The sequence below is a fragment of the Cetorhinus maximus genome, chromosome 11 (genome assembly GCF_964194155.1).
Source record: "Cetorhinus maximus chromosome 11, sCetMax3.hap1.1, whole genome shotgun sequence".
Classification (NCBI taxonomy): domain Eukaryota; kingdom Metazoa; phylum Chordata; class Chondrichthyes; order Lamniformes; family Cetorhinidae; genus Cetorhinus; species Cetorhinus maximus.
Genome location: NC_135889.1, coordinates 68,569,891 through 68,595,848, shown reverse-complemented (window position 1 = coordinate 68,595,848; position 25,958 = coordinate 68,569,891). Strand labels below are relative to the sequence as shown.

Sequence of the window (25,958 nt, the reverse complement as noted above, 5' to 3'; positions counted from 1 at the left end):
GGAAAAATGCAGCAAGCCAAGGACAGACATGTGGGCAAGAGAGCAGGGTGGAGTGTTAAAATGGCAAGCGACAGGGAGGTTTGGGTCTTTGTTGCAGACAGACCGCAGGTGTTCTGCAAAGCGGTCGCCCAGTTTACGTTTGGTCTCTCCAATGTAGAGGAGACCGCATTGGGAGCAACGAATGCAATAGACTAAGTTAGGGGAAATGCAACTGAAATGCTGATTCACTTGAAAGGAGTGTTTGGGCCCTTGGACGGTGAGGAAAGAGGAAGTGAAGGGGCAGGTGTTGCCCAACGCAAACTGGAGGAACAGCACCTCATCTTCTGACTCCGGACTGAATATTGAATTCAACAACTTTAGATCTTGAACTCCCTCCTCCATCCCCACCCCCTTTCCGTTTCTTCCCCCTCCCTTTTGTTTTTTCCAATAATTTATATAGATTTTTCTTTTCCCACCTATTTCCACTATTTTTAAATCTATACCTGTAATGCCCTGTCAGTCTTTCCACCCCACCCCCACTAGAGCTGTACCTTGAGTGTCCTGCCATCCATTCTTAATTAGCACATTCTCTTAGATAATATCACCACCTTTAACACGTCTTTGTTCCTTTGTCTGTTACATCTTTTGATTATCTGCTTCTATTACTGCTTGATTGTCCCTACTACCACCCCGCACTCCCCCAACTTCTCTCTCCCCACCCCACCCCCCACCTTAAACCAGCTTATATTTCACCCCTCTCCTAACTTTACTCAGTTCTGCTGAAGGGTCATGAGGACTCGAAACGTCAACTCTTTTCTTCTCCGCCGATGCTGCCAGACCTGCTGAGTTTTTCTAGGTAATTCTGTTTTTGTTTTGGATTTCCAGCATCCGCAGTAGTTTTTTGTTTTTATGGTTGCTGCAATTGCCTGCATCACAATTAGTTTCATGGTTTTCACACTTCCTGCTAAAAAGCTAATTTAACCCAAACTCTTTTTGCGAAAGGTCATTTTCTTCTCGAACAGGAAATTGGCGTTTTTCATTTACACAAACACATGCCAAAATGAGTTGTTTAGCAATATATCACTGAGCTGAGTTGCCACTTTCTTCTTCACCCACAACAACCAAAAGGTATTCAGGTGCCCTGTGTCATAATGGAGTATGCAATGCGATAATAAACCTCAAGTGTCCTGCTCCCATTTTTTCCCATTACTTCAAAACTACAGCAATGGGAGGTACAGTGGTGATTAATGAGAAGCAATTAATTAGTTAACAGGCACTGCAAAGCTTCTGACGTTGCCACTTAACACCTTGTTATAATTCGTTACATGATAAAAACATGAACTTGAATGAAACAATAACTCTCCAAGGTTTAAAGGAAGGAAGGAGGTGAACTCATGGAGAAAGATATTGCACTCACAATGACAGTGTAATAACTCCAGTATTTTTAAGTATTTCTTACCTTTCTGGTTACAGCTGGATCAAGATAACCTTTCAGTTTCAGAATGTATGTATGTGGAGGATTTTTCACTTGAAACCTTTCCTATATTAAGAGAAATATTCACACATTAGCTTGTGCAATTTTACCACTTAAATCTAAAATTGCTGAATTTCAAAGAGTTGTCACTTTGTATTTCAATGCACTTCATGCTCAAATCTACCCTGTCTCCTATTCAAAGATTCAGGCCTAGATTTTTGCCATGATAGAAAGTCTCTCCATTATGGAGAAAATGGCAGAAGAGGCCCGAATTGAAAGCCCCGCCCCCAAACATGGCACCTACCATTTGCGCAGAGGCAGGAATGGGACCTGGTTGGGATTCGCGCATGCGCACTTCATAGAGGCAGCTGCCATCAAAATCAGCAACTCACTCCCCTCATGTGCAATTTTGGTGTGAGACGTTCCTAAAAGCTGACGAGCGCAATTTAGACCTGGTTGGAGCAGCTCTGAGCTTTGTGGATTTGTTTGGATAGCCAGGGCACCCTTTTGGAGAGCTAAGTACTCCTTTCGATATGATCCTGGGACACCTTTGAGGAAGGTCAGGTGCCCTTTGGGAGAAGGCATGAACTTGTGTAAAAAGCGCATAAACTCATTGGAACTGTGAAGCTCATTGGAACTGTCAAAAGCATCAAGATGAACTGTCAAAGGGAACTGTCAAGTTGTCGAGGCATTTAAAACTGCTGCCCTTTAAGTCTTTGAAAAACATGTCTTGAGTGTTAAAACAAAATTATTGCTTGCTATTTCACACTGTCTGTTGACATAAACCTTAGAACTTCCATTATTGTTTTAGAGTTGCATGATTGATTTCACAGCCATCCATTACTATACTGGGGTGTCTGCCATTTTACAGTTTGATTGACAGCTCCAAGTGCTTATGGACTCTTTGAAATGGCACTATGAATTCCAATGCTTGTTTTTATAAGGGATTATGCAACTGAATGAAATGTTTGTTATTGTAAGAGATAATGGAGTTAAAGAAATGTATATGCGGTAAGTGGGTTTTTATGAATTAGAGTTACTTTTAAAATAAAGTCTGCAACAGACACATGGAACTTTATTTTATTTAATCTCAACATGGGCTCTGAGGTCTGACCATGGTGGATACTGGGTGGGTGAGTTGGTATGGTAGGTGTAAGGGCAAAGGGTGGGTAGGGGCATGGGTAGGTGTGAGTTGGCACTAGGTTGGCAAAGGAGCTATAAAGGACCATAGGGGCAGTTGGAGGAGCATAGGTTGGCAAAGGGGCTATGGAGGGCCATGGGGGTGAGCAGAGGGACCTAGGTTAACATGAAGTATAATAAGGGCCACGGGGGTGAGCAAAGGACATGAGGTGGCTGGGCTAGCATGGACGAGACATGGGGAGGGGTGAGGAGGTGCGAGGGTGAGGGCTGTGTTATCTTTTTTTTATTAAACCTCAACACAGTGCCAGAGCACTGAGGCAGCCTTCCACCTCAGCACACAGCATCCTATGCACTCATTCTGCAGTTGCCCGGCCTGACTCCCAGGGAACACCGTCACCCCGGAACGAAAATGTGACGTTTGGTCAGACATTTTTAGTAGTTGGGTTCGTGGAGCCTGAAATTCCCCTGACTGCGCACCTGGTGTGCAGATGAAAATCTAGGCCAAAATTAATTTTGATGCAGTGCACATTATCCCCATGAAAAGTACCAAGTTCTGACCTACCAACCTGATATTTTCATTTCTCAAACTCAGGGCTGACTTATGTCCTCAGCAGGCAGCATTTTCTAATTGTGCAGCATCTATTAGTTAGCACAGAGTTGTTGTGCTTCAAACCCAATCAAAACATCAGAACAAACATCTCTGTGATGTCAATGCAGAATACAAACTAGAGCAGGCTCAAAACAAATATCTCTAAGAGTCCAAGTATTGGATGGCACCAGCCAGTCTTGTAAGTGCTTGTTTTGATATAGTTCTTTCTTGCTGGTGTACATTTTCACGGGCACAAATCTCAAGTTTCGATGGCCAAGGTCAACAGACTGTTATTATGATGATCACAACCGTGTCAAATTCTGTCCTACACACTAATTTCCAGATGAGGCAGGGGAATATGTAAGCAATTAGAAGCATGAATCACAGTGAACTTTCCTCTCCAACTCAGAGCCAGTGAAGCCAGTTGCAAATACAGTACCATTGCCACCAACCCAGCGCAGGCCGGGGATTGAACCTGGGGTTTTCTGGTCTGTTAGGTTTAGCTACTTGCTGGACACTAACCACTGGAGGAACCATATAATGATTTAGTGCCAGGAAAAGTCTACACAGTACTATTACAGACCAAGTGATTTTTGTTTTGTATGCAATCCCACCAAATTTACATTCCTACCCACAAGGCATGCATGCAGTCTTCATCCTTGAATAGCAAAAGCTATTTTAGCAAATTGGTTTCTTATGTGTACAAGATTAATATATGACACAGATTCAGCAAAGGAAGTATTCTGCATGGGCATCCTATGGTTAACTTTTAATATTATCACACATCTAGCATTTGGTGCATCTAACCAGAAATCCGAATGCAGGCAATTGGTGATAAAGTGATCCATTTTCTCCATTACTGATATCCATCATTTCAGTGAGACCCAAAATCTAAACACCATTAAAGCAATATTATCATAGACTTCTTATCCTCCCCTTTTATCCTCCTTCAATGGACTTTTTTATTTTTGTATAATAACATGTATATTATTGCATGTATAGTGTCATTACTTTCTTAATTTTTTTAATTCACTCACTATATGCTAACTGTGGTATTTTATAAATGAATGAATTACAGGAAGTGATTGCAAAAACATAACAAGCTTTTTACTCAAAGATTTTTCTTTGAAAGTATTAGGTTTTGAAACTTGCGTTGAATATTGCAAGTAGCGAGACTCTTGGAATTGAATTATTAAGTGTGACACTTTTGGCTGAAAAATTACGTTACACAACCATTATCTCTACACGGTGCACAGTCTGATTGCACTGTAGGGTTTGATTCACTTCATTTTCTTCAAACTCCAATAGACCTCACAGCAGTACATCAGCCAAGATCCACAGCCCTAGCACACTGAATTAAATTTTCTAAGTGTGTCTTGATGGTGGGCTACCTTTGTAAATCCGTTAATATGATCACATTATGATTTTAAAAGAGCATGTACCATTTAACTTTAATTTTTATTAATTTTGTACCTATTTTGAATAAGAACAGTGTATTGGGTACAGAGCAGACACATTCCCACAAGGGAATCAACTAAAGCTCCCTGGAAGACCAAGGACAGGGGTTAAAATAAGATGGAGAAAGCAAGCTTATGACAGCAAAGGTTCATAGGCCAGGGTTTTCCTATCATTGGCAGGCATGGTTGAGGAGCCGACCGCCGTCCATAATCGGCTCCGCACCACAATTTCAGGTTAAGGCCCACCCTGCGTGGACTGAGAGTGGTAGCGCTCGCTATCTGTGCGAGCGGGCGGAGGAGGGAGAGTCGGGTCCAGCGCTCTTTTGTGCACGCGCGTGGAAGAGCGCTTTAATCTCCCTGAGGCAGCTCCGTGCCTCAGGGAGATTGAAGCACTTTTTTAAAAAAATAAATAAATACATTTAAAATTTAATGAAACGTGTCCCATCATGTGACTATGTCACATGAGGTGGGACTTGATTTTATTATTTTTCAAAGAAAGTTTTTATTTAATTTGTAAAAGTTTTAGGAAACCTCATCCCGCTCATGGATGTGGTTTCCTAAAAAACGTAAAGGTCGCTTCGCCTTTTTGCCTTCCCGCCAACCGTAAGGTTGGACGGGCAGCATAAAATTCAGGTTAATTACCTGATTAATGGCCTTAATAGGCCTATCAATTAACAGCGGACGAGCAGCCAAACGAGACATCGTGTGACTACGCGGTGACGTTGGGACGCACACCCGACATCATCAAGGGTCATTTAGTGTTTCGGCCTGTCTGGTGCGCCCTGCACGCCAAATGGAAAATTCTGCCCATAATTCCGTTGAAAACCAAACCCAAGATAGAAAGCACAGAGGTGATCCAAAAAGGAAAAGATGAGGGACAAGAGAGAGTATGAGAATAGACTAGCAACTAATACAAAGAGGAAACCAAAAGTCTTTTATAATGGAGAAAATGGATCACTTTTATCACCAATTGCCTGCATTCAAATCTCTGATTAGATGCACCAAATGCCAGATGTGTGATAATATTAATAGTTAACCAAAGGATGCCCATGCAGTATACTTCCTTTACTGAACCTGTGTCATATAATAATCTTGTACACATAAGTAACCAATTATTATAAATGTATAAATAGTAAAAGGGTAGTCAAATGAAAGGTGAAGCTGAATATAGTCCTAAAAGATCATCTTTGGAGAAAGTGGGCATGGCTAAAATACTAAATAAGTACTTAAAACATTTCCTGTCTCAAGAGAAGAGCATATTGCTAAGGCAGCACTAAAGGAGAAAGTAACAGTGATATAGATAGGATAGGAATAGATAAATAGGAGGTACCTGAAAGTAGAAAAGTCACTTGGGTAGTATGGTTGTTTTTGTGCACATGGACTTTCATAAGGTATTTGACAAAGTACCACATAATAGATTTGTAAGCAAAATTAAAGCCCATAGGATTAAAAGGGACAGTTGCAGTACGAATACAAAATTGGCTAAGGGACAGAAAGCAAAGAATGGTGGTGAAGAACTGATTTTCAGACTGAAGACAAGTGGCCAGGGGGGGATCGGTTTTGGGACCACTGAATGTTTTGCTACATAGTGGCTCAGATCTTCCATAAAGCAGCAATCCTCATCAGATTGCTGCTCCACTCGAACTTTTCAACGCCTTGACAGTGCTTCACATTTCTTCTTCAGAAACACAGAACATACAGTCCCACAAAGAATTCCATCACAGCACTGTCCTGTTATGGAGAAGACAAGCCTTTTAAGGCTCTAGCTGCCATGAGGTAAGTTTAAATGTCCAGGGTGATTGTTAGTGAATGGGTGAATGGATGAATGAGTAAATGGGCAAGGTCGTAGGGTGGGTAGGTGGGAAAGGTAAGTGGGTAGGGTGGCAGGTGGGTAGGACAAATTCTGAAGAAAAGTCATAGTGGACTCAAAACATTAATTCTGTTTCTCTCTCCCGCTGAGTTTTTCCAGCATTTTCTGTTTTAGTTCAGATTTCCAGTATATGAAGTATTTTGCTTTTCTTTTCAATTCCTATTTTGCTTTCAGTGAGAATACTCTGTTACGATTGACTGCTTAGCCTGTTTTAAGACATCACTGTTGCTGGGAGCTGGAGATCCCCTGCAGTTGACACCAGAATGAAATTAGCATCAGGAAATGTGAAATCCACACTACAGGGATCACTAGATCTTTATGGGCAGCTTTCTTCAAGGTCAGCAGCGAGTGCCATCACTTCACTACTGAAAAAATCTGGGCCAGTGTGTTTAGTTCTGGGCACCAAACTTTCGAAACGATGTCAAGTTCCTGTAGCGGATGTAGAAGTGGATGTAGAAGAGGAGATTTACTGGAGCTGGGATGAGGGACTTCGAGAGACTGGAGAAACTACGGTTGTTCTTCCTAAAAGAAAAAAGGTTAAGGGCAGATGTCATGGAGTGCTCAAAATCCTGCCAGGCTTTGATAGAGTAAATAAGAAGAAACTGTTTTCAGTGGCAGATGGATCATTAAACAGAAGACACAGATTTAAGGTGATTGGCAAAAGAGCCAGAGACAGCATAAGGAAGTATTATTTTTAAAACACAGCAAATTGTGATCCGGAATAGTGTCTGAATGAGTGGTGGAAGCAGATCCAATAGTAGCACTCAAAAGAGAATTGGATAAATACTCAATGGGAAAAAATTACAGGGTTATGGGGAAAGAGCATAGAAGTTGGATGAATTGAATAGCTCTATCAAACAACCAATGCTGAATGGCCTCCTTGTGTGCTGTATCATTCAATGATTCTATATTCTACCTTCTTTTGTAGGTTAGTAGTACATCAATGTTGGTTCTATTGACCTCTGCTGTCAGCTAGGGTTACTGGCATGGCAGTGAGACCGCTGCAACACACTGGTGCCTACATCAAGTACCATCCGGCAACTAACAATGTAGAGAGCAGCTAAGAGCTCACAGCTCTCTAAAATGATACAGATTGAAAATGCAGGCTTTTGTAAAGGTTGTGCAGCCCTTTTTTGGTGGCCATGTACTCATTGTTAGAAGGACCAATGCACAATTTACTTTATGCTTAAAAAAACACAAAAGCATTAAGGTTTGGGTAGTATGATGGCATTGGAACACTAATGCTCCAAGCTATAACCCACGAAATGCAGCTCATGTTAAGAGCAACCAGCTAATGTGGACATCAGTGAATGGCCAGAACCAAACTGCCTGCCTGCCTGACCCCTCCTCAACAAAGTAACAGAATGCAGACAGCAACTAAAGTATAACATAAAAGGTTATGGTTAAATACCCTTAACAACAATAAAGATGAGATAGCATACTTTCAGTTGGACCTATCTTGCTGACGACCTCTTGTGCTCCTTTAGTGTTAGGTACTTTTGCTGATGCAGAATTAAACCAGTTGTTTTTTTATAGTATTCTCTCATTGGCATGTTGCAGGAGCAGGAATTGTCAGCTAGAGTTTGATGAACCACCAGTCTGTCCAATGAATTGCAGATGATAATCTTGAGCTAATTACCAGGAAAGGATAGTTGTGGTGGTTGCTCCCACATCTAAAGATCCCCAAGTATATTTTACAATGGGAGGAGCATGCAAGCACCCAAACTGGATGTCAACCAGTGTTCAGAGTTAACCTCCAATCTCCATTTTCTGGGGATGTCTGGAGTGGGGCCTGAACTCAACCCTTCAGCCTCAGGGGCGGGAATAACGATCACTGAGTATGTGATCACTGACCAAGTATCCCACTGGACGTCAACCCAGTCTTTAGAAACTATAACAAAAACAAAAATAGCCGGAAAAACTCAGCAGGTCTGACAGCATGTGTGGAGAGGAAGACAGAGTTAACGTTTCAAGTCCATGTGACTCTTCATCAGAAGTGAAGAGGAATAGAAATGAGGTGAAATATAAGCTGTTTAAGGGGGGTGGAACAGGTGGAGCTGGATAGAGGGCCAGTGATAGGTGGAGGCAAAGGAGAGATTGCCAAAAATGTCATAGACAAAAGGACAAATGGGGTATTGACGGTGGTGATATTAGCTAAACGATGTACTAATGGTGACATTAAGGGTAGAAAGCAGGATGAGCAAGTGACAGATGGCCCTGGTGGGGGTGGGGTGGGGGGGAAGGGAACGAAATAGGCTAAAAGATGGAGATAAAACAATGGATGGAAATAAATATAAAAATAATAATAGAAATAGGTGGGAAAAGGAAAATATATTTTAAAAATATAATAATTATTAGAAAAAAGGGGATCGGAAAGGGGGTGAGTATGGAGGAGAGAGTTCATGATCTGAAGTTGTTGAACTCAACGTTAAGTCCGGAAGGCTGTAAAGTGCCTAGTCGGAAGATGATGTGCTGTTCCTCAAGTTTGCGTTGAGCTTCACTGGAACATTGCAGCAGGCATAGGATGGACATGTGGGCATGAGAGCAGGGTGGTGTGTTGAAATGGCAAGCGACAGGGAGGTCTGGTTCATGCTTGCGGACAGACCGAAGGTGTTCCGCAAAGCGGTCAACCAGTCTGCGTTTGGTAGAGGAGACCGCATTGGGAGCAGCGAATGCAGTGGACTAAATTGAGGGAAGTGCAAGTGAAATGCTGCTTCACTTGAAAGGAGTGTTTGGGCCCTTGGACGGTGAGGAGGGGGGAAGTAAGGGGGATACGCTAGTCTCCCTTTGCCGGGGTTCTCACCATACATCTTCTGTCTCAGAGGCAGGAATACTGCCACCAACTCTATGGCTCACTCTAACAATAACCGAGTCAAAATAGCTGATTTTAAGGAGCACCTGAGATAATTTTAAATTATTATTGCTTATTTTTTTTTAAAATGAATTGACTTCTTACAGTCTCAGTTTATTGCTGCACATTGTTAGGTGAACAATCACAATCATTTTAGCATCGACTTAACTGCATGCTTTTTCCTTTAAGTAAACCAGAAAATCTTTAGCGATTTTAAGTCAAGAGCTGAAAGATATTGGCAAAACTATCACTACTGTATCTTGATCTTGGTAAGTCTTTTTACATAATCCCTGAACAGTCAGTAATGAGTGCTGATCCATTCACAGATTACATTGCCTACTTTGCCTTAAATATGTGGATGAAAAATGAAAAAGTGTTAATATCAGTACTTATTCAATGATCTTAGAAGAAAAGTAGCTTCTTCTCAGCACGCAATATTTCCTCTGATAAAATCCAGTAGAAATTGGGTAATTCACCTCAATCACAATGTAATCGTAAAACTATGGCTTCGTAAGAATGATAAAGACAGTATGTACTCCAAAGGCATCAAAATCCTAACATTCATCCAAGCCAGTTGTCAACATTTTGCACCATCTAGTAAATTGGCATTTTTATCTATTACTGCTACAGCCATAACAGGAATACCAAAAAAAGAAAAATGTGCCATTTACAAGATTAAGAATGATATCTGTTCAAATGTTTTGTCTTCTGTCAGTACTCCCAGTCCTCCATGCTAATTTGCGGAATGTGTTGATTGCGGCAATGTAGGACTATAGCCTGCGGTTATTAAAAGCAAAATGTACCTTCCACTGTTGCAGCATTTATTGCTCATCAGTTCTGAACTGGGCCAAAGAAGTCAACATTTCATGTGAATCATCTAAGTTTAGTTATTTAAACAATTTCTGGGCCTTGTACTCAATGTTTGGTTATTTGCTTCTATTTGAAAATGTTAGCAGTCTTTTAAGTGAGAAAAGCTAAAGATTGTATATGTTATACTATTACACCCAAAATAAATTTTAAAAAAGCTCTGTCATGGAAATATTTATAGGGGAGCCTGGCAGTGCAGAATATTCGTATTCTATAGGGTGTTCTTGGTTTTAATGTGCTTAATGCTATTTACTATCAAAATTGTCATTTCTTGTTTCACAGTTTTTAAAGAGAATGTGTGTGGTTGCTTTTGTACAGCATCAATAACTTGAATGATGCAATGATATTAGCATTTATAGACTTTACTTCAGCGCGTGTCAATTGTTTATCCATTTGAAACGCAATTTAGAGATATTGGGGAAGATTTTTCAACTTGCGGTCTGGGCGTAAAATGAAAATCGGGCAGTTCCTGTAAGAACACAAGAATATAAGAACATAAGAAATAGGAACAGGAGTAGACCATTCGGCCCCTCGAGCCTGCTCCACCATTCAATAAGATCATGGCTGACCCTCTTGCTGTTTTGATTTCGATTTCCACATTCCCACCTAACCCCGATAACCTTTCATTCCCATGTCTAACAAGAATCTATCTACAGATAAAAGCAAAAAACTGCGGATGCTGGAAATCCAAAACAAAAATAAAAATACCTGGAAAAACTCAGCAGGTCTGGCAGCATCTGCGGAGAGGAACACAGTTAACGTTTCGAGTCCGTATGACTCTTCAACTAAGAACTAAGGAAAAATAGAATAGAAGTTCTGTTGAAGAGTCATACAGACTCGAAACTTTAACTGTGTTCCTCTCCACAGATGCTGCCAGACCTGCTGAGTTTTTCCAGGTATTTTTATTTTTGTTAAGAATCTATCTACCTCTGCCTTAAAAATACTCAATGACCCCACCTCAACTGCGGCAGAGAATTCCAAAGTTGCACAACCCTCAGAGAAAAAGCTTCTCTTCATCTCTGTCTTAAAAGGGAGACCCCTAATTTTAAAACATTGCCCCTAGTTCTGGACTCACCCACAAGAGGAATCATTTCACTGTCCACCTTGTCAAGGCCGTTCAGGATCTTGTATACTTCAATCAAATCACCCTTCATTCTTCTAAACTCCAGTGGAAACAAGCCCAGTCTGTCCAACCTTTCTTCATAAGACAACCCACTCATTCCAGGTATCAATCTCGTAAACCTCCTTTGAACCACCTCCAACACAATTATATCCTTCCTTAAATAAGGAGATCAAAATCATACACAGTATTCAAGGTGCGGTCTCACCAATGCCCTGTATAACTGAAGCATAATATCCTTATTTTTATGTTCAATCCCTCTTGTAATAAAGGATAGCATTCCATTAGCCTTCTTAATTACTTGCTGTACCTGCAAACTAACTTTTTGTGACTCATGTACTAGAACACCTAGATCCCTCTGCACCTCATGTTCTCCATTTAAGAAATACTCTGTTTTTTATTCTTCCTGCCAAAGTGAACAACTTCACATTTTCTCACATTAAACTCCATTTACCAGATATTTGCCCACTCACTCAACCCATCTATATCCATCTGCAACCTCCTCATGTCCTCTTCACAACATACTTTTCTATCTTTGTTTCAAATGTAAATTTAGCTACCATGTCTTCACTTGCCTCATCTAAGTCATTGATGTAAATCATAAAAAGTTGAGGCCCCAGTACAGACCCCTGTGGGACTCCACTCATCACATCCTGCCAATCAAAAAAAGACTCATTTATGCATACTCTCTGCTTTCTGTATCTAGCCAATCTTCTATCCATGCTAATATGTTACCCCCTACACCATGTGCTTTTATTTTCCGTAATAATTTTTCATGTGGCACCTTATCAAGTGCCTTCTGGAAATCCAAGAACAGTACGTCTACAGGCTCCCCTTTATCCACTGTGCACGCTACTCCTTCAAAAAAATCCAATAAGTTGGTTAAACATGATTTTCCTTTCATAAAACCATGCTGACTATTCCCTATTGCCTTGAGCTCTTCTAAGTGCCCAGCTATAACCTCCATAAGATTCTAACAACTTCCCCACGACAGACGTCAAGCTAACTGGCCTATAAAGATTCCTGTTTTCCGCCTCCCTCCCTTCTTGAATAGAAGGGTTATATTTGCTACTTTCCAATCTGATGGAACCTTTCTTGAACCTAGCAAATTTTGGAAAATTAACACCAGTGCATCAACTACCTCTTTTAAGACCCTAGGATGTAGTCTATTGGGACTCAGATTTGCAAGCCCGCAGCTCCATCAATTTGCTTAATACCATTTCCCTAGTGATTTCAATTTCACCAAGTTCCTTTCTCCCATTCGCCTCCTGATTTGCAGCTATTACTGGAATGTTTTTTGTATCCTCTATACTGAACACAAGCAAAATATTTATTCATTTCTTCTGCCATTTCCTTGTTATCTACTATTAACTCTCCACTGTCACTCTGGAGGGCCAACACTCACTTTACTTACTCTTTTCCTTTTTAAATACCTGTCAAAACTCTTGCTGTCCATTTTTACATTTCTAGCTAGCTTCCTCTCATACTCTAATTTCTTTCTCCTGATTAACCTTTTAGTCATTCTCTGCCATTTTTTTATATTCTGTCCAATCATCTGTCCTGCCACTCATCTATGCAGGGTTGTATGCTTTTTCCTTAAGTTTGATGCTTTCCTTAACATCTTTAGTTAATCACAGTTAACTGTAATGGGTGGCAATCTGTAACACCATTTTAATGCCCAGGCAGCAGGTTGAAATTCGACTCTATTGCTTTAACAATTAGTACCTACAATGTGTTAAATAGGCAAGAGAGTCATGACATACTACCCTAGCGAGGAAGACAGAAAAATTGATTCCTATTAGCTGAATGCTTGGGTGCACAGTGTTTTCGAATCTTATCAGAACTGTAAAACAGGTACAAGATAAGATCACCACTGGTTCCTAGCAGCTGCCACTTAAATTACTGCATGAATTAAGCTACTGAAAATAACAGTTGTAAGGAGATTTTGAAAGTGTAAATCACTAAGAACACAAACTGATCAGCAAACAGGTTATGAAAAACCCAAGCAGTTTAGCTGGCTGAGCGATTGCACAGTAAAAGCCCAGGGGGCCTGCGACATGTTGGGCCGGAAGCCCCATCAGGAAAGATGGGCTCTGCTGATGCAGGTAGGAGAATGTGAGGTCGCGTCAAGATGAAGAGGGAATCCCTCCACAGAATGGCTTGCAGCTACAGCTGTGCCCTCTGGCACCCACAGCTCAAGGGGATTAAAGGAGGCCTCAATGCCCCCCTCACCCCCACCCACCCCAGCCTGCAGCAGGGAAGCCGCTTCCAGGCAAAGGTCAAGCTTTGGTCTCAGGGGGAGCCTTGTCCACTGTCAGAAAGATTGTGGTGGTGTCACTAATCTATCCCTAGTGGGCACCTAATTGAACTTAGTTAGCTACCCACGGCTGCCGGGCGGGTACCTGATGCTAGTCAGACCCCAACCAGATTGCTTGGAGGTGGAATCACGTGGGGAGCTGCCCCGACATGATAGCCCAATAATGCCTCCAAACCCCGTCTCCGCGGTTCTGGGAAAACTCAGCACAGTGATTGGACAAAACTTTGGTACATGGAGTTCAAAACGGGGCAAGTGTGACATCCTCCACTTTGAGTCTGAAAGAGGCAAATCAGAAACAAGGTGAATAAGAACTATGGAGGACTAAAGTGATTTAGGTGCCCATGTACACAAATTGCTAAAAGTTAATGCTTGAGTTCCAAAAGGAATCAAAAATGCTAATGCAATAATTGGCTTTTAAGTCAAATGGATCAGAATTCTACAGTGAGGAAGCAATGCTTCAGCTGTACAGAGCCTTAGCCTGACAACATCTCAATTATTACATTCAGTTTTGGGCACCTAACATCAAGAAAGATAAAAAACAAAATACTGCGGATGCTGGAAATCTGAAATGAAAACAGAAAATGTGAAATCCTCAGCAGCTCAGGCAGCATCTGTGGAAAGAGAAACAGAGTTAAATTTTCAGCTGAACAACCTTGCCTCAGGACTCTGAAGTTCTGAAGAAAGGTCCTTGATCAGGAAAGATATATTGGCCTTGGAAGGGGTACAGTGTAGATTCAGCAGAATAACACCAAGACTCAAAGGGTTAAATTATCAGGACGCAGTATGCATAAAGGCTGTTTGTATTCCTATGAGTTTAGAAGGTTACGTGGTGATCTAATCAAGATGTTTAAAATGGTAAAGAGATTTGATAGGGTAACTATAAAGAAACTATTTCTTCATGTGGGAAATTTAGAACAAAAGGCACAATCTTAAAATTAGAGCTGGACCACTTAGGAATGAAATCATGAAATAAATTTTGCACAAAGTGTAATGGAAATATGGAACTCTTTGTCACTAATAAGTCGACGGATGCTGGGTAAATTTAAATTTTCATGGCTAAGATCGATAGGTTTTTGTTAGGTAGGGGTATCAAGGGATGTGGAGGAAAGATAGGTAAGTTAAGTAAATGTACCCACTCAACTTTGAACTAAATGAATGATGGAACAGGCTTAGGGGCTGAAAGACCCATGCCTGTTCCAATGTGATTAACACCATGAATCTCATTACTACTCATTTGACTGTCCAGGAGGCAAGGATTATTTGAGATTCTTGGTATGAAGAAGTGCTGCCCCAGTGACTATTTTTAAGGCATTCTTTTTTTAGCTTTTCTAATATGAACATACAAACAAGGAGCAGGAGTAGGCCATTCAGCCCCTTGAGCCTGCTCCGCCATTTAATAAGATCATGGCTGATTTGATAGTAACCTGGGGCAACAATATCCCCCCGTCAGGGGGCATGTGCGGGAACAGGCGCGGGCAGGCGGGTTCCCAATCGGCGATCCCAGACAGGGGCGCGCCACCATTTTACGTGGGTGGGTCAATTAAGGCCCACCCAGCGTGACATCCATTTAGAAGCATTGTGCACTCCCTGTGCAGGCAGGGGGAGAGATTCCCTGAGCCAGGAGTGCACTCTTTCACACATGCCTCAGGGAGATTGCTGGAAGTTTCAAAAATTTTTAGAAGTGTGAAAAAAAAATTCCTGACATGTCCCCTCATGAGGGGACATGTCAATTTCTTTTAGTTCAACATTTTGTAGACATTTTAAGTCACTTATGAAACCTCATCCCGCTTGTGGATAAGGTTTCATGCTTTTTTAGAAACCCATCTGGGCTCCCAGCCTGCCCACCAACCTTAAGGTTGGACGGGCAGGTCCATCGATTACCTCCATTACTTTATTAATGATCTTAAGTGGCCGTTGACAGGTCAGCGGGCGTGCAGCTGACGTGGCTCCGTGCACGCCGACCTGAAAATGTAAATGACACGGGGTGACGTCGGGGCGCCCACCCAAGGTCACCCCGCATCATTTTACACGTCGGCGAGTGGGGCCCCCCTCCCCCGCTCGCCGACCGGAAGATGCAGCTCCTGAAATCTGCATCAATAAATGTACATTTCACCTAAAACCAAAAACAAACTGATGTCTTTGTTTTGCCAACCTCTTGACTAAACACTAAAAAAAACACTTGACTAAGGGATATGAAGATGCCAAATAACCAAATTTTGGAAGACACTACAACAACAGCGACTTACATTTATATAGCACCTTGAATATAACTACAAAATTATCCAGTAGTTGAAATATTCATGATGAGCATGTTTTTCATAGATGCAGAATTAAATTTGAGCTCTGTATATTGGATTATATAACAAGGTCAATTCACATTTCTTAAAAACTTTTTCCTGATGTCACTATCAGAAGGAAAGCAAACAGGATAAAGTAATGTGAACCACACCAGCAACTCTATGCCATAGAAAAGCAACAAATATAACTGAACATCCTGCATTAAACATACTGTACATATGGGCCGGGCGCAGGAAAGTGGGATTAGAAAGGGCACCTGGGTGTCCTCGGGCTGGCATGGACAAGATGGGCCGAATGGCATCCTTCTGTGCTGTAACTTTTCTATAGTTCTATATAGAAGAGCCTATAGTGGAGGGAGGGGGAAGGAGGCCTATCCCAATTCCCACTCGAATCCTTTCTAAAGGCCCTGAAATAAACCTGGAGCATGCTCCTTTGAAGAGCAGGGTATGGTAGCCTTGTCCACATTTTCATAACTCTTTCAGTGTCAGACCATAGCAGCCACCAGAAAGCAGCATTCTAAACCAAGTAAAGTAACCCCAAAAAAGATCAGCAGTGCCAATCAGCAGCTTAGCTAAAACTTGCCAAAACTCACATACAAACAGGAACAAAAATCAAATGCCAAAGGTATCCTTTAAATCTAGGCCCTCTGATCCGTGATCCAATAATTCAATGCAGGGGCTACAGATATACTGCATTAAAAGTCTCCAATTAAACAACAGTCTCTGCCTATTGTATCAATAAATTTTCTTTTCCAATGCATCAAGCATGATCATAATAGATAATTCCCTAAATGACTCAATGAATTTAAGTCACTTATCTATAAAGAACCGAAAGTTTCCATCTTTAATTCTCAATCTGTGCAGTTCACTAATCCCCGTTAAGGTAATGGAAGGCCATCCACAATTAGCCTCAGCCTAAACAAGAGAGGGAAAATGGACCTGTTCCTAAATGTTGACCCGCCGCCATTGCTGGAAGTGTTCTTGTATGGATATTGTGTAGGTTATTGGTTTCTCTCGTCATTGATTAACTAACATTCACCATCATGATTCATAAATTAATAAATAGCCACTACGATACTATACCAAAGGAAACTGTAGAACATCAGCAAGAAGTTAATGTCTTCAGGGAGGAAAGAACAAAAGTACGGAATTGGCACAAAAAAAAATCCACAAAAAGTTAAGAATGAATAACTTGATGGATTCTGATATCATAGTTGAAAGGTAGTAACTGATTCAGTGGCACATACACTAGAGAGATTACATATTATGCAAACAGTCACTTATGTGTGGATCACAGCTGTCTTGGATCTAAAGTACGATGGTGATAATCAGTTGCTAAGTCAGCTCAGACCACTGTTCGACACAGGCAAATCCAGCTAATTATTGCTATTTAGAACCTGCTGCAGTCAGATGGCCACTGTAACTGCTTGGCTCCAGGTCAATGCCAAGCTTTTTGTCGTCTTTTTGTCCAACTAAGTGTGACATCTGGGGCAGAATTTTCCTTGCGGGGTCAGGGACTGACATCGGAGCCATTCCGGTTCTCGATTTCCCCCCGAGGCCGGGGGGCCGGGAAGATGTCATAGTCCCCTATATTCACAGGGGCAGGCTGTTAATTGGCAGGAGAGTGGCCTCTCAGCAGCTGCAGGTACTGGATTGGAGGCGGCTCAGAGGGAGTGCGGGCCCAATTTTAACAGGCTGTAGCTGCTGTTTAAGTTCAAGGATGCCAGCACCAGGGTCCCAGAAGAGAGGCAGAGGGCTAGCACCCAGAGCAAGGGTTCTCCGAGCTTCGCAGACACTGACCTACACACAGTGAGGGAGAGGAGGAAGGTCCTTTTTCTGGCGAAGGAGAAGGCCACCCTCCCAAATTAAGCAGACACGGATAGAGGTAGCCGAGACCGTGAGCAGACAAAAAGTGTTGTCAGGAGGAACTAGGTACAGTGCCAGAAAAGGTTCAACGACCTTGTTCACTCTAGCAAGACTAGACCCTCATGATCGGCCTCTGGATATTTAACTTCTGGCAGACAAAGTGGCTGAGGAGCCTGAGGGTGTAAGCTGCTCCTGAATACTGGAGTAGTGTGCGCCAGGGTACTTACTGACCTCTCGGCAAGGCTCAGGGGCATAGCGCTGTCGAGGACCTGCCATCGCTAATACATGCAGCATCCTATGGCAATGAACCAATGGCACTGGCCAGCAGCCCCTTACCTATCTCTCTATTGTCCTTGTAGGATAAAAGGGCGCATAATGCCGTTGAAAGGGCATACAATAGGAGGGGTTCTCTCCAACCATCCGGAGCACCAGCAAAGAGTCAGTCACCGAGGAGGATGGGGGTGCCACCCCTCACAGGGAGTCGTCATCATCAACCTCCTTGGCCCCTCTGACTGAAGGACCATCTGTACAGCAATGTCCAGTGACAGAGGCTGCCTCTGCATTGATGCCAGTGCAGCAGCCTCTGGAGTTGCCTTCACATACACCTCCACAACAAGGATGGCCTCCACGTGCATCTCAGCCACAAGCAGAGACGAGCAAACAGGCTGCCCCCACCTCCTCCGAGGCCACAAGGGGAGCATCACATAAATATGGCAAAGAATGGAGGTCACTGCATCAGGCAGAGCACTGAGTGGGTCAGTGGGGTTTGCCTCGTCTTTTTTTCTATTTTCCAACACTATGTAAATACTGACACATGATGCCAGAACATTCTTCCATTCTTTAATCGAGAGACAGGAGAAGAGGGAAGAGGTGAAGGGGAGCAAGGATCCTTGAACGGGGACAGTGAAACCTCTGGACAGATGTGCACCATTCGTTAGTGGTAGGAATGGACCAATTCCAGGCTGGGTCTTCAGTGGAAGTGTTCTCACAGGCAGCTCCACAGTGAGTTCCAGACCCTGCTGTCCTCCTGCGTTAGAAGGGCTCAGATGAAATGCGCCTGGTCAGATAATCCCTGACATTGTTGGCTTCCTGACAAGACCTGCAGGTCCTGTGCAGCAGGGTAACCTCCATGTTCTGCATCTTCCCCTTCCTCCTCCTTCTCTATGTCCTGATCCTCCTCTTCTTCTGATGAGCTGCGTTGAGATAGCACTTCATCCTCTTCAAGGTCCAGACCTCTCTAGAGAGCAATGTTATGGAGAGTGTGGCAGACTACCGCAATGAATGAGACCCTTGCAGGAGTGTACTGCATGGTGCCACCTGGCAGGTCCAGGTACCAGAACTCCAATTTCAACAGTCCAACAGTCTGCTCAATGGTGGTCCTGATGAGCAGCTGGTTCCAGTTATAGCAGCTGTGTACCTCTGTCTCGGGTTCTCGTGAAGGGGTCAGTAGTCATCCCTTCAAGGCATAACTCTTGTCCCCTAGAATCATCCACATGGTTTGTGGGGAGGAACGAAGAGCTGTGGCAGCCTGGACTGGCGGAGGATGAAGCAGTTATGGCAGCTTCCCAGAAAGTGAGCACACAGATGTTAGAAACTGTAGTTATGGTCAAAGGCCATAAGGGATTGGAAGCCTTTCCTCTTGATGAATCTAAAATGGATGGTCACTTGGTACCTTGATGGCCACACGGGTGCAATCAATTATGCCCTGCACCTGGGGAATCCATCGATGGAGGCGAAACCCACTGCCCTCTGAAGACCCATGTGTTTGCAATTGTATGTATTGTCCAGCTGGCAAATAGGATATCAGTGGCCTGTGAGATGCAGTGGTGTGCAGCTGATCCTTGAAAGAATCCGGAGATAAAGAAGTTCAAGGTTACAGTGACTCTGATGGCTACAGGAAGGGCATGGCGAGCAGTGTTGTGAGGTTTGAGGTCTTCCCCAACCAAGGCCCAAATCTGCGACTATCTATCTGCCTAGTGAGTCATAGTCTCAGTCATCTCAAGGTAGCTCCATCCTCACCGGTAGTTGTTCTGATGAGAGTATGGCCTCTGTGCCTTCCTGCCCCTCATCCCTCTCCTCTGCCCTTCTCATGCGCAGGACTCTGCCCTTCCTGCAAAAGATGTTGCTCCTCATCACCACTGGACTCGAAATCTGAGAGTTGTGCTCCCATTGCAAGCTGCTGCCTTCCTTCCACTCAGGTGGCCTTCCACCTGTGTCTGGAAGCCTTACCCTCTCCTCTTCTCTTCTGCTCCTGCAATGTCAGGAGGGTGACAACCACCTGCACTCCTCAAGCATAAACTCAAAACTCTCCCACAACCAGTGCACACACAATAGCATCTGCCTGTCAATTGCTGAGTGCCCCTCTCTTCTGTTTCATGGAGCTCATCTCATTTCTTGGAGCGGGCATGACTAGCTCCCCACTGCATTGCTGCCCCCATACACCTGGTCTGCCCTCGACCCAGGTTGCAACCCAGGCGCCCCCACCTTCTGGCTCTCGACAAGCTCTCAATGAGTTCCTTAATCATCTTAATTGGACTTATTCCAGGGCCAGCCTTCCCCCCATCTTGATGAAACTCACCAGCAGTGGAAACAGCAACGGGAAACAAGCACACCATCTGCTCTACTATTTTCAGTGCCTGCCCTCCTCTGTTCCCTTCTCCGGCAGGACATTAAAAACTCAGTCCCTGGCGTACGACAAGTGCAAAATAAATCTTTTGGTCTCTGTAGCAATGTATTTTCTCCTTGGCCATTCAGTACCTGTATACATTATCCCCACCTCCATAATGTGCACTACGATGGTCATTAAGATAACCGCAGCCCTGATGACTGGGGCTGCGAAGGTGCTTCCTATCTCTGAGATTTTGTTTTTTTCTTTCTCTGATTTTTTTTTGAATATAACATAATATAATCTCCAAATTCAAAATTCCAGTCAATCTAAATTCTCATTCATATTAAGTAAAACTGATCTAATACTTTCCAACCCATATCCTTTCCCAGAATAATGCTACTGTAATCCCAAATACCCACAATTTATATTATTTTCCTGGCTATATCTCAGACCATCGATGCTGAAGCTGTCATCCATGTCTTTGTCAGGTTATTCCAATGCATTCCCTGACTGGCTTCTCATTCTCCACAAACCACAGCAATTTATGAAACAACAATTCCCATTCGTCATCGTCTCTGATGGCTTGCTTTGCCTTTGCTACCCCAACACTTCAAATTTAAAATGCTCATCCTCATATTTAAATCCGTTCATGGCCTTGCCCTTCCCTATTTCTCCCAACCTATGTTCCTCTAACTCTGGCCTCTTGTGCACTCACCCCCAATTCCACTATGAAGGCTGAGTACTTCCAATTCTATGCTATTGCAGATTCTTTTGCAAATACAAGTTGTTGGGGGTTGGGGGGGAGGCGCGGGGTGGGGTGCAGGCAAACGTGGGGAATAACAAACAGAAACACCAGCTGAAGTAACTGAGTTAATGCTTTAGGAAGGTATAGCAATTTGAGGATTTGCAATGAGATGGTGATAATGGCTGTAATTTTAATCAGGTAGAGTAAATGAGGGGGTCTTGTGGCACAGTAGGTAGTGTCCCTGCATCGGAGCTAGAAGCTTGGGTTCAAGGCCCACTCCAGGACTTGATGGTCAAGGAAGGTGCATTCATAACATGGCCAAATAGGTTGAGTTAAATAATACTTTTGGTTGGGGGGGGAGGGAGGGGGCACACAGACAAAATGGGAACGGTAGGTCCACCATAAACCACGTCACATGCCCCGCAGCTATTGAGTGCTGTGGGGTGCACCAATGTGGGCCGAGTGGAACTTCTACCCTTCATTGCGGAGGAAGTACCAACATCAGTCCCAGCAGCACTAGGAAGGCTTCAGTGTCCACTGCTGGGGCAGCAGAAGTGGAAGATGATGGATCCCTGGAGCAGATAAGTCCAGGGTCTTGGGCCAGGAGGGTTGGGTAGGATAGGTTAGGGAGGCGGGTGGGGGAGGGGATGCATTCAAGGGACGGAGTGGGTAGGTAGGAAGGAAAGTTCAACCTAAGGGTCGATCCCACCATCAGCAAAGGGCAGCCCCTGAAGAGCAATCCTCCCGCACTTCCTTCCCACCCTTCAAGCACTTGAGGTGAAAAAAAAATTGGGCTCACCGCTCCCGCCCTGCTTCCCATGCCAAACGTTTTATGGCGTGGGCAGCATATTATCAGGATCATTTGGTTTGATAACAAGGCTAATTGACCCTTAATTGTTCATTTAAATATGGTAGGCGGGCTGCCGATTTCAGCACCAGCCCATCCCCCGTCTCCCATTTCCCCCCCCACGGCATATTATGGGGGAGAGCTCAGTTGTGGGCAGGAAAGTGGTGAGATGGGCACCCACCCTATTTTATGTGCCCCACCACCCCCACTATTTTACAAGCCTCCCAATAGGAAACACGCCGGTCTGGGGCATGTAAAATTCAGCCCATTGGATATCAACTTGTAAATCCTTCTGACATACATCAATGGCAGGTGGTAAGAGCAGGAGAGATTCCTGGTCAGCCATGTGACGGAAAGAAAGTTGGAGCCTCTATTGGAGGGAGGAACTCAAGAAAACTACAATCAATAGGAAAGTGGTATTAAGCAAACAAGAAATTGTTGGGGCTGCAGGCTGACAAATCTCCAGGCCTGGATGGGCTTCACCCTAAGGTGAAGCGGCCAATGAGATAGTTGATGCATTGGTTTTAATTTTCCAAAATTCCCAAGATTCGGGGAGGGTTCCTTTGGTTTGGAAAATAGCAAAAGTAACTCCTTTATTCAAAAAGGGAGGGAGAAAGAAAGCAGGAAACTACAGGCCAGTTAGCCTAACTTCTGTCATAGGGAAAATATTAGAAGCTATTATTAAAGGTGTTATAGCAGGGCACTTGGAAAAGTTCAAGGCAATCAGGCAGAGTCAACATGGTTTTGTGAAAGGGAAATGATGTTTAACCAATTTATTGGAGTTCTTTGAAGGAGTCACATGTGCTGTGGATAAAGGGGAACTGGTGGATGTATTGTACTTAGATTTCCAGAAGGCATTTGATAAAGTGCCACATCAAAGCTTATTGCAGAAACTAGAAGCTCATGGTGTAGGGGGCAACATATCATCATGGATAGAAGATTGATTGACTAACAGGAAGCAGAGAGTTGGCATAAATGGATCTTTTTCTGGGTGGCAAGATGTGATGAGTGGTGTGCCACAGGATTCGGTGCTGGGGCCTCAACTTTTTACAATTTATATAAACTTAGATGAAGGGACGGAAGGAATGGTGGCTAAATTTGCTGACAACACAAAGATAGGTAGGAAAGTAAATTGTGAAGAGGACATAAGGAGGCTAGAAAGTGACATAGATAGTTTTAAGTGAGTGGCAGAGATCTGGCAAATGGAGGTACAGCATAGGAAAGCTAACAGAATGTTATCATTTACTGAGGGGAATTGATTACAAAAGTAGGGAGGTTATGCTTCAGTTGTACAGGGCATTGGTGAAACCACATCTGGAGTACTGTGTACAGTAATGGCCTCCTTCTTTAAAGAAAGGTGTAAATGCATTAGAAGCAGTTCAGAGAAGGTGTACTAGACTAATACCAGGAATGGGAGGGATGTCTTATGAGGAAAGGCTGGACAGGTTAGGCTTGTATCCACTGGAATTTAGAAGAGTAAGAGGTGACTTAATTGAAACCTTTAAGATCCCGAGGGATCTTGACAGGGTGGATGTGGAGAGGGTGTTTTCTCTTGTGGGAGAATCCAGAACTTGGGGTCACTGTTTAAAAATAAGGGGTCGCTCATTTAAGACAGAGGTGAGGAGAAATGTTTTCTCTCAGAGGATTAAGTCTTTGGAACTCTCTTTCTTAAAAGGCAGTGGAGGCAGAGTCTTTGAATATTTTTAAGGCAGGTTAACAAGGGGGTGAAAGGTTACTGGGGGTAGGCAATTCAGATCAGCCATGATCTTATTGAATGGCGGAGCAGGCTCGAGGGGCCGAGAGGCCTACTCCTGCTCCTAATTCGTACAGCTCCGGACTATAACACTCATAAAAGTGCATGCTGCCACAGTAACTTGGACTCCTTGGGTGGGGCTGGTTGGCTCAGTTGGCTGAACAGCCATTGTGGATCAGATTCGTGCCAACAGCACGGGGTTCAATCCCCATTCTGGCTGGGGTGGATTCTCTTTACATTTACCTCTTTACCCTACCCATGATGGAGAACACGGCCCTGTCGGTCGGACCTGCCTTCAGGCAAAGAACTGAAGAAGTTGACTAAATGAGATCTCTTTCATTCAAATGTTTACTACACAATGGATATTCTTGGGGAAGTGGGTTTTCCCGATAATGGGCAGTAGACCTTTTGGGAAAAAAAGGGAGAATGTCATTTTTGAAGAATCATCTGTTTTTGAACACCTTCTAAATTGGATTGTCACCAACTGCTCTCAGCATTCCAACCTGCATCAGCAGACATATTCTTAAAGCCAATGACTTATAAATATTTTACAGTAATGCTTGGATTGCTGATGATGCTTCCAGGAATGGCTCTCTCCTCCATCCAAAAACATCACCAAACCAAATATCAACATTATTGGTTAGAAATAGAGATCCCTTTTATCACAAACAAATAGTCATGTAATATTTTGGTCAATTCAATAGCTTCAATGAATGGGATGATGTGTTTTCCACTGTTTGCCATCATTAGAAGGTACCTCTTTAAACCTTACAGTGGAATGACTGTTTTACTTTTTGTGTTATTGTTATGTGGGTTTTCAAAAAGCATAAAATGCATCAATACTGCTAATTTATGTAACAGGAGCTCTGCAGTATGTCCATACTTGTTCTCTTAATTGCCAATGGCAACATTATTTCATCTACTAAACAATAAAGCAGAATGGATTGCAAATAAACCATTTAAGCCATGTGAGGTACTTAAATCCATGGATGTCACAATAAACAAACATTACAAACCCAGATGCTTGACACTGAACATAAAACCAGTCACTGAGAACTGAGCGCCTCACTGTGTGGATTTTATGTTGGAGCAACTCTCAGTCCATTTCTCTGCTCTTTCATTGTACCCTTTATTCAATAAGGAAGAGAGTTTTGAATTGGTTTTACCTGGTCACAAATGAGCTCCCACTTCTTCTCATTGTCATACTGCCTCAGCAATCTTGCTTTGTCGGGAGGAAGGTTCATAGAATTCTGCAAAAATGAAAAAAGGGGTTATTACAATGATCCAGTAAAAAAACAACAGTAAATATAACTTTACAAGGTAGATTTTATTTTAACAGCTCAATCCATACCTGAGTGATTAATAAGGAATGCTTACAATAAAAGTCATTAGTACAAAAAATTCAGATGTTCCCTCCACTGACCATGTGCCTAGGTATTAATCACAAATTGTACTTCAGTGCCATGAAGAATAGACATGGCAAGTTACAAGGCTGTAGCCTAATCTAATAGACAATTCTATGAGCATTGAGAGCAAAACTGACTAGGGAATCTAGAACATGGGGAAATAGTCTCCGGATAAATGGTGGCAGGGGTTGGCGGGTGGGGAGTGGAGTGCGATCATTTAGGACGGAGATTAGGAGAAATTTCTTCACTCAAAGGTTTATGAACCTTTGGAATTCTCTGCCTCAGAGTTTCTTGGCTGTCCCATTGTTGGAATGCTGGGAAACAGGTTTTTGGTCTTTCAGGGAATCAGGGGGCAGGCAGGAAAGTAGAGTTGAGACAGAAGATCAGCCATGATCATTCTAAATGGCAGAGCAGACTTGAGGGCTACTCCTGCTCCTACTTCTTATGTTATTATGTTCTTAAGACAGGAATGATATATAAGCATCAATCTCAATATCAAGATTGGGTTGCAATCTTTAATACCTACTATGGAAGTGGTCGTATAATACACAATAATATTAGGCTTGCTGTCATGGGATCAGCTGAATTTCTATCGCTAATTCTGTCCTGTTGTCTGTCCAGAGCAGTCAGTTTAATCACAGAATTGAAGAATGTAACAAATTTAGACATATAACATCTACAGAAACACACATGCCAACCATCAACACTTCACACCGACATTTCGCCTGGCTGACCAAGATCAGCAAGGGATTGGTCTTCTGCAAAACAGGGG

The 25,958-nt window shown here is 43.0% G+C and overlaps 1 protein-coding gene across 6 annotated transcripts in view; it reads right to left on the bottom strand.

Moving 5' to 3' along the window:
- Positions 1-25,958, bottom strand: part of LOC144686670 (formin-like protein 2) — a 266,760-nt gene that overhangs the window by 101,629 nt on the left and 139,173 nt on the right. For all 6 annotated transcript variants that reach the window (XR_013577971.1, XR_013577972.1, XM_078552178.1 and 3 more), the window contains exons 2-3: positions 24,947-25,030; positions 1,439-1,519 (exon numbers count right to left, since the gene is read on the bottom strand). Coding sequence is in view for 4 of the 6 variants with exons in the window: in XM_078552178.1 (XP_078408304.1) it covers positions 1,439-1,519; positions 24,947-25,030 (165 nt within the window). In the remaining 2 variants the exon portion in view is untranslated. The remainder of the gene's footprint in view (positions 1-1,438; positions 1,520-24,946; positions 25,031-25,958) is intronic.